Source organism: Cyanistes caeruleus, chromosome 8 (genome assembly GCF_971803275.1).
Source record: "Cyanistes caeruleus chromosome 8, bCyaCae1.hap1.1, whole genome shotgun sequence".
NCBI lineage: Eukaryota > Metazoa > Chordata > Aves > Passeriformes > Paridae > Cyanistes > Cyanistes caeruleus.
This window is the reverse complement of record NC_141708.1, coordinates 6,617,316-6,635,145: the sequence shown is the minus strand read 5'-3', so window position 1 is coordinate 6,635,145 and position 17,830 is coordinate 6,617,316. Positions and strand designations below refer to the sequence as shown.

General features: G+C 43.1%; 1 protein-coding gene across 1 annotated transcript; it reads left to right on the top strand.

The window, feature by feature from the left end:
- Positions 1 to 2,602: 2,602 nt before the first annotated feature.
- Positions 2,603 to 16,162, top strand: KCNK18 (potassium two pore domain channel subfamily K member 18). The gene is made up of 4 exons (XM_086900441.1): positions 2,603 to 2,912; positions 10,460 to 10,537; positions 11,574 to 11,720; positions 13,945 to 16,162. Exons 1-4 carry the CDS (start codon positions 2,603 to 2,605, stop codon positions 14,754 to 14,756), a joined length of 1,347 nt encoding a protein of 448 aa, XP_086756567.1. The 3' UTR covers positions 14,757 to 16,162.
- Positions 16,163 to 17,830: the final 1,668 nt, after the last annotated feature.

Genomic DNA, 17,830 nt, shown 5'->3' with positions numbered 1-17,830 from the left:
ATTGATGAATGGAGCAATAAAAGACCTGTGTAAACCAGATTCCCCTCACACCACTCGAAGTATTTAGCCTGAGGTGTGTAATCAAGCAAAGGTTAATCCAAGGGACTCAACACACTTGTGACAAAACAGAGGCAGTCCCAGCCTGTGTTTGGATCACCAAAACCTCTGGCAGGACTCAGGCACAGAGCAGACCCTTGGCCAAGCTCCTGCCAGGCACTGACTGCTCAGTGCTGCAGCTCAGGCCAGTTTTCAGTCCCAGATATTAAGAGGAGACCTCCCCTCTCATTTTGCTTTCTAAGGAGACATCAAAAGTGTCCAGACCCACCTGGTTTGAGGTAGGACCTCTTTCCAGTCATTGGCCAAGCTGGCATAAGGCAGGCCTGCTCCCAGAGAGAGGTGCTGTGGTCCTGCCATCTGTGACATTCAAGGTTTCCTGAGTGCATCTGGGATCTCTGCTAAGTGAATGAGTAGTGGCTCAAGGGAAAGGGAATACCAGCAGCTCTGATCCCTGGGAAAGAGAAGGAACTGCAGAAAGGAAAGCTCTACTTAGAAAAAGTTTTTTTCCTCCATGGTTTTACCCCAGTGATGGATATATTTTTCCATTTGATTTAGATTAAGTTGAGAATCCTGCTTTAAAACTCATGCCAAAATCCCAAGAGAAGTTCATGAAATATTACATCTGTGTGAAAATAAACTACATTTTACATGGTTTCATTTCCATAGGACAGGAATAATCAGAAAAGGGATTTGGCCCAGCCAGAATGTGATTGGAAGGATTCCCTAAGTCAAAAATTCAGCTGAGAGGATGAGATCAGATAATCTCTAATGAGACCATTGTCAGAAAGGATGTATCTTCTCTAGTCTATTTCAAAATTGTTACTTGATTTCTTTACATGCCCTGACTAATATTTGTAAGGGCATGAAGTTTGCCAAGAAAGCAATGCTATTGTGGAGTGTTTAAAGAGACTTCAAGGTGAAAGACTATGCATATCCAGTGAGCTGGAGGTGACTAAACCAGATTCAGTATGAGGATCAATGTCACCCATTGGTAGGGCTATGAGCCCTTCAGGTGTGTCAGGAACACCCAAATTATCCCTGGGTGCTGGTATGAGCCTTCAGTCAGCTGGGCTGGCTTGAAGATGTGTGAAAATCAACTGATGGGAAGAAACACAGCTCCCTGTTGAGGGTGTTTCTGAAGGAAACCAGGTGTGTTGCTTATCCCAGAAGTGCCTGGGACATGGCTAGTTTTGAAACAGGCCCAGGAGCTGTCATTTCACTTGAGGCTGTGGGAGTTGGAGGGAACCAGCTGAGTCTGTTTAGCTCCTGCCTCCTGGGGCAGCAAGGACTGCAGCAGTTCTCATGCATCTTCTGGGACAGAGCTGTGCTCCAGTTTAGGGACCTTGTAACTCAAACTCCTCGGAGCTCATCATCATTGCATGTGCAGAGTGGAGAGCTCTCCATCACCAGCACCAGCTCTGTGTGACAGGGACACAGCTTGGGGGAATGTCCTGTGTGACGTGGGGGGAGCTGGCAGGGAGAAAGGACACGATCTCAAGCTTGACAAGGGAGGTAGAGCTTGTAGGTTCTGGATGTCTCTGTTCCCATTTCATCTCATACTAGTTTAGAGATCAGACAGGAATGAGTGAGATCCAGATGAGTTTCAGGGGAGGGTTAATGTTATAACAAGCTCCAGGTTTTTATGGTTAAAATGACACTCCTCACACTAGCTGGATAGCTGCAGGCTATTCACCATAGCTATACTTGCAAAACTCTGGAGGTTTCTCGCTCTCCCCCCATTGCCTGCAAAACCAGGGGCTGCCCTTTGATGTGCTGCAAGCAAGAGCTCCAAGAAAAGGAGCCAGGGTTCCCAGGAGAGCAATGATGAGCACAGGAGTGGCACAGTGTCTCCAGAGTACCTCACAACTCTTCCAGGCTGCTGTCTGTCCTCTCACTACAGCCTGCAGCACCTGGAGATTGACTCCCTCAGAATATCCATCTGTTCACCTGGCCCAGCACTGGCAGGTCTTCAAGTTGTAATTCATAAAGCAATGTGTAAGGGAGATCACAAGTGATGACTATGTTTGTGGGTATTTGGTGCCAAGAATTTGTAGGAGCTCATTGATAGAAGAGAAGCTTAGAATCAGAACATGGCCTGGCTTGGAAGGGACCTTAAACACCAGCAAGTCCCAAAACCCTGCCATGGACAGGGACAGCCTTCACTACACCGAGTGCTCAGACTTTGTACAACCTGGCCTTCAATTCTAACGGGCATGGGGCAACACAGCTTCACTGGGAGACAAATTTTGGTGCATCACGACCCTCACAGTAACGACTTTCCCCAAGTACCCTATTTAAACATCTAAACCTTCTCTCTTTGGGTTTGAAGCCGTTCTCCCTTGTCCTGTCACTCCATGCTCTTAAAAAAAAAAAAAAAAAAAAAAAAAATAAAATAAAATAAAATAAAAAAAATCCCTCTTGCATCTTGCTTTTCGGAGGAGTTTGTCTCACGGCGAAGACAAGCTAGAGAGGCCGGGCTGGGCCAGCTGCCGGAGGCGCCGCTCGAGGCCGCGCTCCGTGGCCGGTCCCTGCCGCGGGGTGCGGGATGCGCTGGGCGCTGCTCGCTCGGCCCGCGGCCTTCGAGCTCTCTCTGGCGGCAGCAGGCGGAACAGGCAGCCGGGCAGGGGCACCAGCATCCCCCCGCCCTCCTTCTCCTGCTCCCCTGGCAAACTGCAGCCGTCTCTCCCGGCAAACAGTGCTGAAGGTGGATAAGGGGCGCGCCGAGCCGGCCCCCACAGAGGTTTCCCGGCAGGTGCCACCCCTCGATGAACTCCTGTTTCCTTCAAAAATGATTTCCTTGCCACAGAAATACCGTCTTCGGCTCAGGAAGTCCGCGAACTGCAAATTGCCTGAGGGTAAGAGGCTATTCTAGGAAAACACCGCTGCAGCTTGCCTTGCCCTCCTGCCCTTTGCTGCTGATGGAGGCAGAGGCGGGGGCAGGAGTGGGGCTGGGTGGATCCAGGGCAGGGCAGAGGGCACTGGCAGAAATGCTGAAATGCTCTTTGGGAATCCTTTTGCAACGGGGTTCTGCAAAAAGAGAGAATTTATTTTTTTTTAATTTTTTTTTTTTTTTTTTTTGCCAAGGTGCATCTCTTCACAGAATCATGGAATGGTTTGGGTTGAAAAGGACCTTGAAGATTATCTGCTTGAAACTTCCCTGACATCCCTGTCCCTGTAGGGACATCTTCCACCAGACTAGGTTGCTCAAAGCCACATCCAGCCTGGTCTTGAACACTTCCATGGGCAGGGCATCCACAGCTCCCCTGAGCAGCCTGTTTCAGTGCCTAACTACCCTCACATTAAAGAGATTCACCCTAATATATGACCCAAACTTACTCTCCTTCAGCTCAAAGTCATTCTCCCCTATCCTGTTTTCACACAGGGTTTTTTGGGCTGCTTACCCGTCCCTCTGGCAATGCCTCAATTCACCCCCTTTTGGGATCCAGGAAAAGTCTGTGCAGAAATCTGCTATAGCCCAAGAAAGCTAGAATGTCTACAATGGCTTATTAAAAAAAAAAAAAAAAAAAAAAAAAAAGAAGAAAAGCTAATCTGCTTCCATATCCATTAGACTGTGTTGCATGAGTTTGAAAGAAAGCAGAATTTGACCAAATTCTGCTACAATTCAGCTATACAAAGGCATTAAGTTGCATGCTTAATTGATGAAAATGGCACATTTCTGCTATTAGTGTTGGACTGCAGACAACCTCAGATTTCAAATTAATGAACAAAAATTCTGGTCATTTCAGAAGGGAGAGAAAGATCCAAATCTACAAAGGGCACTTCCCAAGATACTTCTGCTTATATAAACATCTGACTGCAAGGAAGAAAAGAGGTTGTATGTTCGTTTGGAACAAAATTTCAGCAAGGAGGGCTTCTCTGTCCTTTGGCATCCCTCTTGTGCTTTTGAAAACGAAAGCCTCATCTCTCCAAATACGATGCAACCAGCTGGCTTTGGCTGCCTGGAGGGATTCAAACATTAACCCTCGCTGAATTTATATTCATCCTGCAGCTGAGCTGCCCCACCCACACATCCCAAATCCCCAAGTGAGCCAGGAGCAGGCCAGTGCCATTTAGATGGCTTTTTGCTGCAGTCTGAGCAGCAGCAGCCGTGGGCAGTCCGGGTGCCAGGCAGTCTCGGGAAGAGCCCACAGTCCTTGGGGAAATCCACAGGGTTCATTGCATTTGGGGCCTGTGGCCCAGATGGCTCATTTAAAAGTGCTAAAAAGATTTTTCCTTGTGGAGTAAAGTGTAAGAAGAGATTTCATTCCACATGCTATTTTTGTAGGACATTCCTCAGAAAAGATGGGCAGTTTTACATGCATTTTTTCCCCAAACCAAAATATTTTGTAGGAGGCACTTCTGTGGCGTGGCCTTACTCATCAACCCAGGAGGGATAACATCACTGAGGAATTATGGCTTAAACTAATTAAATAGGTGAAGATACCTTGGCCCAGAACCTGAAAGAGTGTCCCCCACTAAGGTGGCAAAATGTTGTTTACTGATTCACTAAAAAGCATCTACGTGCTATTCCCATGACAGTTAAAACATCCAAAGGGCCAGCATTATGAAGGGTGAGCAATTAATGGTTTATTAGCTGAAATGGGTAGGACAGGATGTGCAAAGCTCATGTATTCCTGCTCAGAGCTAAAGGAAATCAGCAGAACTGAAAGAAATTGGAAGTGTCCACTCAATGTTGTCCCGAGGCACACCCATCTGGGAAAGTATCTTCCACCCCTCAAATCCACAATGACTAATGAGTGGTAGGATAATGGAGTTAAAACTCTGCTAAGATTACTTTACACAAAAGGGGGAGAGAAATTGCTTAGTGTCAATTAGGAAAATTGGGATGAAAACAAGAGATGGAAAATTTAGCCTGACACTCCAGAAACTCTGAGCCACTGATATGAAACCATGCCCAGCCTGATGGCCAGGGAGAGGAGGCAGAAAGAGGTGTCTGATTGTGGGCATCTTACAGACTCCTGCCTGTGGTTTATAAAGCACTATGGATGATTTGGGGTAGAAAATAGTGTAAGCAGGATACTTTAGGGATTTACAGTCCTTAATGACCTTGGAGGTTATCCAGAAACACCTTTGACCTCGATGTTATCTGTAATACTTGGCCAATACTGCAGCCTGCGAAGGATAAATTTTTATCCGTGTTCTTTTTGGCTGCACTTGTATGTGACATTATTGGAAATAAGATCAACAGATTTTTTGTTTATTTTCATTAGTATTTTGCATGCTGAGAGTTGAGAGGGTCTGTGTCAGTCACATGAATGCTGGTGGATATTTATGGCTAAAAGTTTGTTCTTGTATTTGGGGTTTAGGATTCCCCTCTTTCAAACTGCTTATATACATATGATGCCACATTAATAGTAATAAAGAATAAGAATTTTTAAGAGTAAAGTGGACTTGTCACCTTGAATCTACATGGTTTTTTTACCAGTTCAAATAACTGCAGAATCGCACATAAATGCAGTGTTGACATGAATCATGATTCTTAGCTTTCATGCAGCATATAATCTCACATGCCCTAATGTTAATTAAATTCCTAAGAAGCAGCTTTCTGATCTCTCTACAGGGAGCTTGTTTGCCTTAAAATGAACTACTGTGCTGAGATAGTCTCCACTATACCAGCATTACGTTCACTACATTAACTCAGTAAAGGCTTGGCATAAAACATGTAGCTGAACCTCAGTAATCCCCTTTGCTTATCCCAGGGCTTCTGCGCCGTGGGGTCTGACGCTGGTGACTCGTGGTGATACCAACCTTCCTGCTTGTTACAACACCCTGAAACGCTGCCACAGAGTCAAAGGAGTCACACAAAGAGATGAGCAGTGAGTGGGAAAAGCCATCCCCACCCTGACTGAGAATTGCTGTCTCTGTCCACCAGCGTTTGGTTTTGTTTGTGGCCCTTTAGAAAGGGTCTGGAAGAGTTGTCTGTCTAGAGCAGCTTCCCCTCCCAGCTCCAAGTGTATTCTGACTTACCACATGCTTCAGCAGGAGCAGAAGTGTCTGACACAGAGCTCTGCTGTGTTGGAAACCTCAGCCTTGCAGCAGCAAAGCCTCCAGATGAGCTGCACCCCTGGCTACTGGGTGAAGCTCTGGGAGAGAGAAGATGTTACCAGTTCATGAGGGAGGAAGGCTGGTGTTTCCTCATTTGAGAAGCAGCTTTTCTCCTTCCAGGCTATTGTGGTTGCTCAGGTTTGAGGAAGAGGAAGGCAAAATGAAGTCTTTCTATCCAGGCAATGATTTAGGGGCAGAGGAGAGGGAATCAAGTGTCTGGTTAGCTCGTGAGTGAACAAAGACTGGTCTGTGTTTAGTTACCAGGTGAAAAAGACTCCCACCAAAGGCATTGTCTGACTATGTGACTTCATTTCTCTTGGAAAGGAAGAGGAGGAACAGAAACTAATACCCAAGCTTCGACTGGTCCTGGGCCATAACAGAGAGTGTTTTCCACTCGTAAGTGAAATGATGGGACCACTTGCTTGGCTTGGTGTGAACAAAGAATGAAATAGGAAATTCTCCTATTCAGGGTGAGAGTCCTGGACATCTTTGAATCCACTTAGCATTCTATGTAGTGTCAGGATGTTAGTCCTGAGTGCTCTCAAATACTCCCAGCGGTTACAAGCTCAAGCACTTGACTGGAGCAAAAGCTGAGACTTTTAAAGATGGATACAAAGGAAGCTAAACCTTCCCTGGGGTATCCAACACACCCTGCACTGCCAGTTCAGGCATTTCTCTCTACATCCCAGCAGTGTGAGGTGTAAGGGCACAGTGGTGAGAACAGGAGGTGTCAGGGGCTTTCATATTTCAGGGGAATATGGAATATGGGGTTGTGAGGAGAAAAATATTTGCAGAGTGCCTTAAAAGCTCATGTGTCTCATCTGGCAGGGTATATTTGCTCTGCACAAATGTTATGTGTCTATGCTGGGGCTGGGCTTGGGCCAGCACTGCTCCTGGCCCCACTGTGGGCTGAAATCCCACAGGGACAGGCCTCAAAGAGCCCCAGAGCTGGGAGGGGTTGGGATAACCATTGTGGGTGGGAGGAGTCCTTTGAAAGCTGAGGATGCTGAAAGTGAAACTCCACTGACACTGCCAACCCATCTGACCTCAAGTGCTGTGTCCTTATGTCTTGGGATCAAATCTGATGCTTGCACAGCCCTGAGATTGCTTTCTTAGTGCAACCAATGCTGCCACTCGTTTTTTGCTGTTTTGGGGTGCTTGGGGGTGATATCACCATTATACCAAAACATTAATTTTCTTGGGGAGCTTAGATATATTAATGCATTCTGGAAATACTTTCCAGAGGCCTACAGAAGGACAGTGGATCAAATCTTCCATGATCCTTGTTAACATTCAGCCTCAAATGGAATGTTTTTAATTCTCATTGTCATGAAGTGCTGCCAGACTGAGGCCTCAGTCCTCCATCAAACAATATTCCCATCAGAATCAATGCCAGGTGTAAAGAAAAGCAAACCATTCAGTCCATTGCCATTTATTTTTAAAAAGCTCTGTCATCCTTCAAGTCACTTTGATTTTCTCTAAAAAAGGATGACATTACACTCTCTGTCAGTAGAGAATGGTGAATCCAGTGTTTCATAGAGGAGGTAACAGCAGGTCTTTGGCAAGGTAGCAGATGATTTAATGCAGGGAGAGTTTTACTGATCATTGAAAAACATTTCTCTCTGCCCAGTGACCTTCTAGGTTTAACCTATGTAATCCAGAAATATCAGATAAAATAGCAATTTCATCATAAGTATATTTTTACTGGAATTATTTAACCTTGCAGCTGTGGTCAAAAACTTCCCTTTCAAGCAGCACCTTATAGAGCACTCACATTTGCCCTAATCAAAGAAATGGAAGTTGGGACAAGTGCAGGTTTGCTGTCCATTAATGTGAGTAGGAAATGTGTATTGCAAAAATCTCTCTCAATACAAGTACCAGTAACTCAATTTGGAATAACTTGTGGTTAGTGGGATTTGCTTTTAAGCAACTAAGTTCAAATATGTAATACAGCAATAGTGGGAAATGGTTTAGATTAAGCAAATAATGTAAAAATCATTTCTGGTTTTATTTTTATTAAATTTTCTTCTTGTCACAAGCTCAGAGCCTGATACTGCAAATGGCTGAGAAGCTCCTGGGAATTGCTAAATACTTTGCAGTACCATGTGTAGGAGGAGGCTGAGAAGATTTTAGAGCACTTTGTAGGAAAGATGTTTATTTCTGAGTTGTAGATGAAAAACTGTGCAGGACAAATTGTATCAGAATTACCATACTGGTCAGTGAAAACATCATTTAGAACATCAGTGTGAATATGTTGCCTTAGACAGGGGCTCATTTGGCCCAGTACCCCGTCTTATTTTTACAGCTGCAAGCTATTTTCAGTTCAGGGGGGTTACTGAGCCCTGTAGTCAGTTTGTAGTCAGTATTAATGACTGTTCTTCTAAACATCTCTCTATTCTCTTTCATGTATGGAAACCCAACATCCTTTGGCAAAGACTTTTCTAGCTACGTGAGAAACAATCCTGTTTTGTTTTGAAGCAGATTTCTACTTGCTTCTTTTGATGTTCCTCAATTCTGCTTCCAGAAGAGCTGCAGAGCGCTGATCCCTCACCTGCTCTCTCCAGAACACCTGGGAGACTGAAGCCTGCTGGCATGCAGTTCCTCACTCACAATTTCCCCCCTTGGCCAATGACTGCTCAGTGATTCTTTGTCTGAAAGCTGTCCACATCTTCAGCCACCCTTGCTGCTCCTGAAATTTTCCCAGTTTTAAACTCTGCTACTTGAGAGCAGTGGCAGCAGAACCACGTTGACTCCTCCAGGTGTGTGCAACCCAAGAATTTGGCCAGTAGCAAACAGCTGTCCAACATTTTAGTCTCTACTGCAACAATTCCCAGCATAAAGGGCACCAAACTTACATACATTATCTCCAGGTACGACCTCTCAGGAAGTTCTGTTGCTTTTGATTAATTATGAACATTAGCAGTTTATAACCCTGTGTTTGAGGTCAGTGGGGGAAAAAAATAAAAGAGATTGACTTCAATAAGAGGATTTATAAATCTGTTGCCAAAAAGCAAGACTCAGCCAACAAGGTAGATAACCAGAAAAACAGCAAGCACACTGGCTTATTTTTCTCTTAGCCCTAAAATTTCTTTTTTTATAGTGGAGACTTGCATACTAATGAACATAAATATTCTTCTGATCGAATTTGCTGAGAGTTTGACCTAGAAGAAATCATTGTAAGCATGTAGGATTTCTGTGTGGACATGTTCCATATATACAGCTCAATAGGTCTTGGCTGCACAAGACTGTTTCAATTTTTAATGAAAGATGCCTGGAGATGAAATATTTAACACCTCTTTCTGTGAAGTCCAACTTCTCCAACTACCACTACATAAATTACAATGGGCAGTGATACAGCTTGTTGCTTCAAGTGTTTTAGAGTGAAGGATGAAAAGAAAGGCTTTATTTTTAAAGTTCAATATAGTTTGCAAAGATCACAAACCCTGAACTGAATCTTGCAAGTTCTGACTTACTAAGGTCAGTGGGAATTTCATAATTGAAACTTTTATTTATATGGGAAGATTTTATTCAAGTGAGAACTAGCAAAAACCTTCTTGACTCTCTTTATTTTATTTCTTCTTGGGAGAAAAAGAATTTAAAATTCAAAATACCCTCTCTACAAAGACGGAGTGGTATAGAAAGATTCTGTAAGCTCTCTGAAAGAGAAATTAATTGTTCTACAGTCTGCCTAGGGGTTACAACTAGTAGCACCCCCTTCTTTTGATTAATTTTAAATTTTCCTGTTTGTTTCTGGGAGAAACCTTGAAAGAACTCCATCCCTTACAGTGCCCATTTCCCCTCCTGGGAGCTGGAAGTGTTTCTGCTCTATCAATGGGAAACTGCTGTTCAGGAGAAGAAACTCAGAGCATGAGTTTGCTCTGGTGGAAACTGACAGAAGCTGGTAATCCATGTGCATTACAGTGCTGGCTGATCAATAATAATTCAGGGATAGAGTGGCGTGGCGTCAACTGAGAAGTATTTCAGGGCTTGATCAGTTCTGCTCCTTTTCCGTGGGGACTGTAGTGCAATCTTCACTTATAAAGACATGTGATCTGAAAGCCTGAGGCAGAACAATCTTTCTTTTCACAGGAGAAGCTTTTCTTGGCTGCAAAAGCTTTTACATCTTCATATTTCTTTCTAAAAGCTGTGTCTTCTCCACAAAATTATATATTAAAAAAGGAAAAAGACAAGCTTAGGATGGCAACAACAACACAGCCCCTGCGAGGTAAAACGACATGTAAAAAAATATTTTGGGCAGTGTTTCCTCATGCCTGCTTCATTGTGTCTCTTGTCATCTATGCTTTTCTTGGGGCTCTCATGTTTTCCCACATTGAAGGTACCCGGGAGGTCACTGTAAGTGAAGAATATAGAAAATTTCTGAAGAATCTGACATCCCTCGCCAGGAACCTATCAGGTATGTACTGGAATTTCAAAATGACTTAACTGTACAGGGAGCTACTCATTCTCTTGCTTTCTGAATGAGTTATTTTTTTGCTTTTGAAGACATTCTTCAAAATACTAACAGCTGACCCTGCAGGCAGGATTTTCCCTCTGCCTAGCTAATGATTGCTGTTTCCTTCCTTAGCTGTGATTCTTGACTGCAAGCTTCCCCAGTCCCTGTGTTCCTGCCTGGAAAGACTTTTCCTGAGATCCTGTGTTCTCCCTTTTGCCCAGGTTCCTAAACAGAGATTCCTGTGGCATTTCCTTCCGTTTGCTGGGGGCTGAATCCTCCCTCTCAGAAAGTTTCTCCAGCTCCCTGTTCCCTGCTCTGAGCTTCCCACCAGCCCTCTGGTGATGCGATGCTCGGAGGGAGACAGGTGCAGTTCTGCACCCCAGACCCACTGGTGCTGATTGGAAGGGGTAGAGGAGAAAAGAAGGGTTAGAAATCCTCCTGGATTTGTGATAGGGCTTGTACATGGGCTTGGAGTTTCCCTCAGGTAGCTGTGCTGACACAATGATCAGTTTTGGGCAATTAAATCACTTAAACAATGTCCTTACAAGAGAGGCTCAGCCACAGGGAGGAGGAATAAGGGTTGAAGGCTCTGGGATTCACAGCTGGGCACTGGGCAGTGACATCCAAGTGGTTCATGTCGGTTCCCTGCTGTTGATCCCACACTTCTTAGTGTCTTTGTGTCAAAAGAAGACTAATCTCCTGGGAAGTCCAAAATGAAACAGGATATTCAGGCTGGAAGCTGATTATTCAATCATCTTATCCTGCTTCTTTATATTTATGCTTATTTGTTCCTTGTACTTTTATTCACCAAAGCCACTGAACCCACCTGATGTTTTCAGAGGCGGGGGTGAGGGACTTGAAAGGGGAGGGTGAGAAGGTGAATATTTTTAAGAGAATATGAGCAAATGCTCAGCTGGAGTATATTTCAGTGGAGAACAGGCAGGCTGCTCCCTGAGTGGTGGTCTGCAAACACTCACTGTGCCTCCTGATGTGACAGATAACGTGACAGAAAATGAGAAGATGTTTAAGAACAACATCCGTGAGCTTTTCAACACAGCTGACCCAGTCTGGTTTATCAATCCAGAAGACAGGTGGAATTTCTTTGGGTCTCTCTTCTTTTGCTGCACAGTATTCACAACTGTGGGTAAGTACAGAGGAAAAGTAACACCCTTCAGAATCAATTCCTACAGCTGCTTTCTCTAATGCATTTCTTTCAGAGAACTGAAACCACCACAAACAAACAAACAAACAAACAAACCACTCCTTCTAAACCCAAAGCCCAAACCCCCTTGAATTTTTTCCCCTGAGTATTGATGATAAATCTGCAAGCATTCTGCAAACACAGACTGCAGAGACATAGCTGAGTCACAGAAACAAGTCAGAATTTAGTAACTAATGATGGTACACACTAATTAACTGCATCATTAAATATATACTATAATATGTATTCATATATGTTGTTCACGGAGGTATTAACTAAAAAGAAATCTCCATTTTTCAGTCAAACCTTATCCTTCCCACTGTTGTTAGTCCTCTTGGGTAATGTTTTCCTCTCTGGAAAAGGTAATTCATAATGCATATATTGTTTTTTCAATTGCTTCTCAGTTACTTATATCTAATTCAGCTTTGTTAATCTGTGGTTCTGTAATTAACCACGGTGTTCACATTTCTTTGGGTTAACAGTACATGATAGTGTTTAAGTCACACCTTTGAAATCTTTCAGTCTGACTTCATATTTCAAAGGCAGACTTAGATCAAATAGAAACATCTGCTCTGATTTTGGCTCCCTCTGCATTGCTAAATACAGCTCCTCATGCTCGTTCCCAAAGCTACTTTTATCCCTTTGTTAATCTCTCTCAAATGCTGGCGAGTACAGGCACTGTCTATCCAAATTTGTCCTAATCAAAGCTGGATGGGAAATATTCCCAGAGCACTGTATCAAATTGCAAAGACATTTCTCCACTGCAGTAGGATATGCCTAAGATCCCAGCATGGGTATGAATCTTACTGTAAAAAACCCCTGAACCTTAAGGAAGAGCTTTTCCTACACAAGGAACAGTGTGAGAGCTGATGTATTCACCCAGAGCTCTGTGTGCTGTGTCACAGCTCAAACCTCAGACTCTCTTCAGTGACTGCTCAAACTCAGCCTCTTGCAGCTTGAAGACAGAAGTCTGGGTGCTCAGACACACTGGGGATGCGACCAAAATCCTCAGCCCTGTGAATATTTCCTGGAACAAACACAGCAGCCAAGAACTTTTGAAAGGGGATGTTTTATCAGAGAGCTTTGACCTCAGCAAACTGGTGAAAAAGCATTTTGTTGGAAATAGGTATATTCCCTGGGTACATTTACCCACCTCCATTAACATGGCACTTGACAAATGTCCCCATACAAACCAACCCAACATATTTATTTCTAAACTGCCAGTGCTTTTTGCCTTCACAGCACTGAGTATTAATGCATCTTCCTCAGTTTTGACCCGAGTTTTGGGATCAGTAGAAAGCCTGGAATATTTGCTGCTAATAGATGGAATAGGTGGCTATTTCCATTGCAGTGGGTTTGTTATTTGCAGAGTTAGGAATTGATAAATCACCTTGGGATAGAATCAAATTATCTGCCTTGAATTTTCTGGGAGAATTGAGGCATCTAGTCTGAAGTTTGATGGTCTGAGCTGCCATCTCTTCACTGCCTGGGGAGGCTGCCTAGTGGCTCAGCTAGGATAGATTTCTGGGTAGCTAAATTTAAGCTCAGGATAAGTTTCAAGCCTGGAAACTGCACAAGGTATTTTTAATGAACAGAAATCTATTTAAAAAAGAGTAAATTAGATCACTCAGTGCAAAACAGGAATAATCTTCCCCAAATGCTTCAACAGTAAAGCTCAGCATCCCCAGTTAGCCTGTGGGGAAGAGGGTGACCAAGAGTAAAGGGTATTTCAGTGCCTCACAGCAAAGCAGGGACTGAGGCAGGGTTCAGATCAAAGGCTGTGACAGCCACAAGTGAAAGCATGAATGGATGAAGAAAATGAAGGAAAACATCCCTCATATGAGCTAAAAATCTTACAGGCTAAGTTCTTGGCCTAGAAGCTCATCTAAGAAAGAGCAGGGTTTGTGAAGGGAGAGAAGAAATACTCAATGTCTTCTGAAGGATGAGGAGAAAAATGGTTGCTGAAATTTAATACAGTTGCTATAATACCAATGTTTTCTCCTAATATAATGGAAAAGCACTGACTTCCCATTTGAGTTTGATATCCAAGATATTAGAGGAAGGAAATATAAATACCCAGCCTGGATTTAGGGAAAGGGCTTGTGTTCTGCTACCATTTTATGTATCACATCTCTCTCTTCTCTTCCCCTTCTTGTTCTCATTCAAGGTTATGGGAATACCTATCCTGTGACACGGATTGGGAAGTATCTCTGCATGGTGTATGCCTTATTTGGGATCCCTCTGATGTTCTTGGTCCTGACAGACATGGGGGACATCCTTGCAACCGTCTTATCCAAGTCTTACAACGAGTTCAGGAAAATACAGTCAAAAATTCTTGCCTCTAAACTCTGTTCAGGATCCACATGTAGCAAAAGGAATGAACTGAAACCCAGGGCACAGTCTAAAATAGTCATCAATGAGCCCCTGACGATCATGGAAGTGCTGAGAAGTCAGACAGGTATGAAAAGGAGGAGGGTCAAATACCGCAATGTGGAACTTTTTGAGATGTTAATTGCCAGGGAGAATGAAAACACACAACCAGCAAGAAATAAAAGCATGGAGAGATGGAGCTCATGTCCTGAACTAGCAAGGGAAAAGACAGTGTCCAGAGTAATTGAGAATTTTGACAAAATAGGAAAAGAGTTAGAAAAATTAGATGTGCCCTTTGTATTGATGGTGCTCGTTATCTTTGTGTACATCTCCTGTGCAGCTGCTATTCTTCCAAACTGGGAAAAAAATATGGATTTTCAGGAAGCCTTTTATTTCTGCTTTATCACTTTGACCACTATTGGATTTGGAGATACAAAACTAGAACATCCCAAGTTTTTCTTGTTTTTTTCCCTCTACATTATGATCGGCATGGAAATTGTCTTCATTGCTTTTAAGCTGGGCCAAGACCGCTTAATTGTTCTGTATAAAAAGGTGATTTCATTTTGTGCAGAGAAAAATATGCCATCAAAGAAGATATATCCAAAATAAGAGCAGTCATTTCTCCTGCACTTGTCAGCACTGGCCACTGCAATGAGATGAAATTGGTTCTGTGCCTTTCTGCCTTGGGCTGGCAGGTGCCATATTTTAATCTGATTTCCTCTGAGAAATGACTGTGAAATGGCTGAATACCTCTGAAGGCACTTGGTGAAGGCATCTCCAGGGAGTACTTTCCAAAGGGGTCCCTTCTCCTAAATAATCAAAGATGCTGCATGATGAAGAAGTTGAAGGCTCTCCCTGCCAGTTCTCCCTGACACATTTTGAAAAGCTCTGATTTTCTGCAGCCTTTCTGTCCCTCCTCCCACTGCAAGCCAATTCAGGAATTTTGTTTTTTGTCCAAGCAAGGCCTCAATCTCCTGGAAGGTCTTGTCCTGCCACCTTCTCTGCAGCCAGAGCCAGCTTGGCTGTGTCTGTCCTGAGCTGTGACACCCTGCTGCTGCCCTCTGCTCATCACCAGAGAGAGCTGGGGAGGAGGGCTACGGACCCAGCTGCTGTGTGTGGCAAACCTCACACCTGGCACAGGCCAGGGAAATGTTCCATGGAAAGGAAGGACACCGCATTTTTCCATCTCTGTCACCTCTCCAGAAACCAGTCAGATAATTGCTCATCTGTTCAGGGCTGAAACCATCCATCATGATCCTGTTCCAGCATGATTTGTGATGTCTGTCCTCAGCCTGGAGTCAATCTGTGTCCCACTGTTCAGCTAGCGAGGTGCTCGTGGCAGGTTCTGCTCGCTGGTGGTGTCTGGGGAGGGCACACAGCAAACCTGGAGCTGCAGCCCTGCAGGGACGCTCCTGTCTCTGCTGCTAAAGCAGCACCAACCCAGAGATCCCCACTGCTCACCCACATTGCACACACTGCTCTGGACTTCTGGAAGCTCCACCTGTAGAAGGAAAAGCCCACCTGTTTCACTGGGATGTGGGGAGGATCCTGTAATTATAGAATTGTGGAGCGCAGTAAGATATCATTGATTCTTGAAGATTTTGCTTATATTATTAATAATTTGAATTGTCAGTAATACCTTTTAATGAAAACCAATAATTTAGATTAAAAAGACATAATTCATATAAAAGAAACCACTAACTTTAATTAACCTCCCTTTAACTTGTAGAGGATCTGCATGCCCACTAAATGTGAACATCTCTAGATAATAAAAAATGCTTGATTATGACAGAACATACAATATTCTCCATTAACAAATTTACCTGTTGGAGCTGAGATTTTCAGAATATTTACATGTCATTTTATATGTTTGTTGCACTCCATATATGTGGAAATATGTATTCAGTCCTTATTAATACTTAATGCAATTAAGCATTGCTGATATGCAAGATGTATAATGACTGATAGTATATAGAGAAGTGTTTTATATAAGAATAAAAATAAAAACTAGAGAAGCTGGAAGAAACTTCAGTTAACTCTGTCATGTTTGTTGTGATTTTGGCCTTACATAGAAAGTCCCTCCATTCATATCACTACTCTCATATTACTTAATTTTGTGTTTCCAGATTAAAATCAGTGCAGAATTTTGGTACCATGTCAAGTTCTCAGAAATCAATGAAAGCACTTGCATGATATCATGGGCTTTGGATCAGATAACTTCACTTCCTGCCCTCAAAGTTTTCCTTGTGATATTCTAAACCTGTCAGCATTTTCAATAGCTGGTCTTTATGTAATCTAATTTGTTTCTGTCATATCAGTTATGGAGAGCAGTTAATCCTGTATTTATGCCCTGTATATTTCTCATTGTCAGGGTACCTTAATACCTTCTCATTTACTTTATCAGTTTAGGGAATTTTGGCTGGATTTCAATAGGGATTCTGCACCAAATCATTCTGTTTATGGCCAAGGGATGGCAGTAAACAGCTTTCTTTCCTATAGAACCTGTCAGTTAAGGGGGATAAAAACTGATTTTGTGGAAGGAGAGGGAACAAATCACATATCCTTTGCCCTCTATAAACCAATAATTCACCTGACTGTTGAATATTGTGCACAACTCTGGTCCTTCACCTCCCAAAGGAGATGTAAATTTGGAAAAAAATAAGTTTCTAGCTCAGAGTAAAGGGTGAACAAAGATAGAAAACAACTTCCATACAGGACATGTTCAGTAGCTCTCTAGTCTGGAAAGAGGTGAGAAGCTGATGGGGAGATGTGTAACATTACAAGGGCTCAGAGAAGGGAAACAAGGAATGATGGAATGGTTTTCAAACATCTCTCATTGTGAGAGCTTGGGCTGACAAATGAATCCCACATGTGACAGGCTTAAGAAAAGAAACAAAAAGAAGAGAAAATGGTGCTTCATACAACATATAATTAAGCTGTAGATACTTCTTGTCATGGGAGGATGTGGCAGTTAAAAGTTCCCATTAGATCAATGATGGGACAAGGCCATGAAATGAAAATTTTAAAAACAAATAAATCTGAACATAACAATTCTGGCTTGATAATCACTGAGTTCTAAACTGGGAGATGAGGAGAAACCTATCTACAGATCTCTCAGAGTCAGAAAGTATTCTGTCTATCCTGTTCTGGCCTGATTTCCATGCCTGTAAAGCACAGAAACAGATTGCTACAGAGCTGAAAAAAACCACTCAGCAAATCTAATGCCTGAATAGATATTTAGTTTCATATTTGTGTGCCAGGTAGACAAACCAGTCCAGTCTGATTGTGCAAAACATATCAGCAAAAAGTTGTGATTTAGGCAACACAACACAACTGGTCTGCAGTAAATGCAATGTGGCTTGTGCCATGAACCTAAAGGAGGGTGGAGAGTTGGACACACAATGCATTGTCAGGAATTAAAAAAGTATTTGTGTCTTCTGTTCAGGTGCACTGAAACAGTGATCCCACTCAAAGGGGAATATCTGGACCTGATTCCTTTATTGTCAGAGCTGGGAGCCAGTTTCCAGATGGCAGAGCAGTGTGCAGCAGCCTTGGGCTGACAGTGACAGCAGCAGCTCACACTGCAGAGCAGGATCTGAATGTACATACAGTAAATATTGTCACAGACTTAATGAAAATGAAGCAAAGTAGAGGGTAATGGCTCATTTAGTGCATAAATATTT

What these genes read in the sequence shown, in the direction of transcription:
- KCNK18 (XM_086900441.1), top strand. Translation starts at nt 2,603, where the DNA reads ATGCGCTGGGCGCTGCTCGCTCGGCCCGCGGCCTTCGAGCTCTCTCTG. An exon ending in GAACTGCAAATTGCCTGAGG is followed by an intron (nt 2,913 to 10,459) that starts GTAAGAGGCTAT and finishes CCCACATTGAAG; the next exon opens with GTACCCGGGAGGTCACTGTA. An exon ending in CCTCGCCAGGAACCTATCAG is followed by an intron (nt 10,538 to 11,573) that starts GTATGTACTGGA and finishes CTGATGTGACAG; the next exon opens with ATAACGTGACAGAAAATGAG.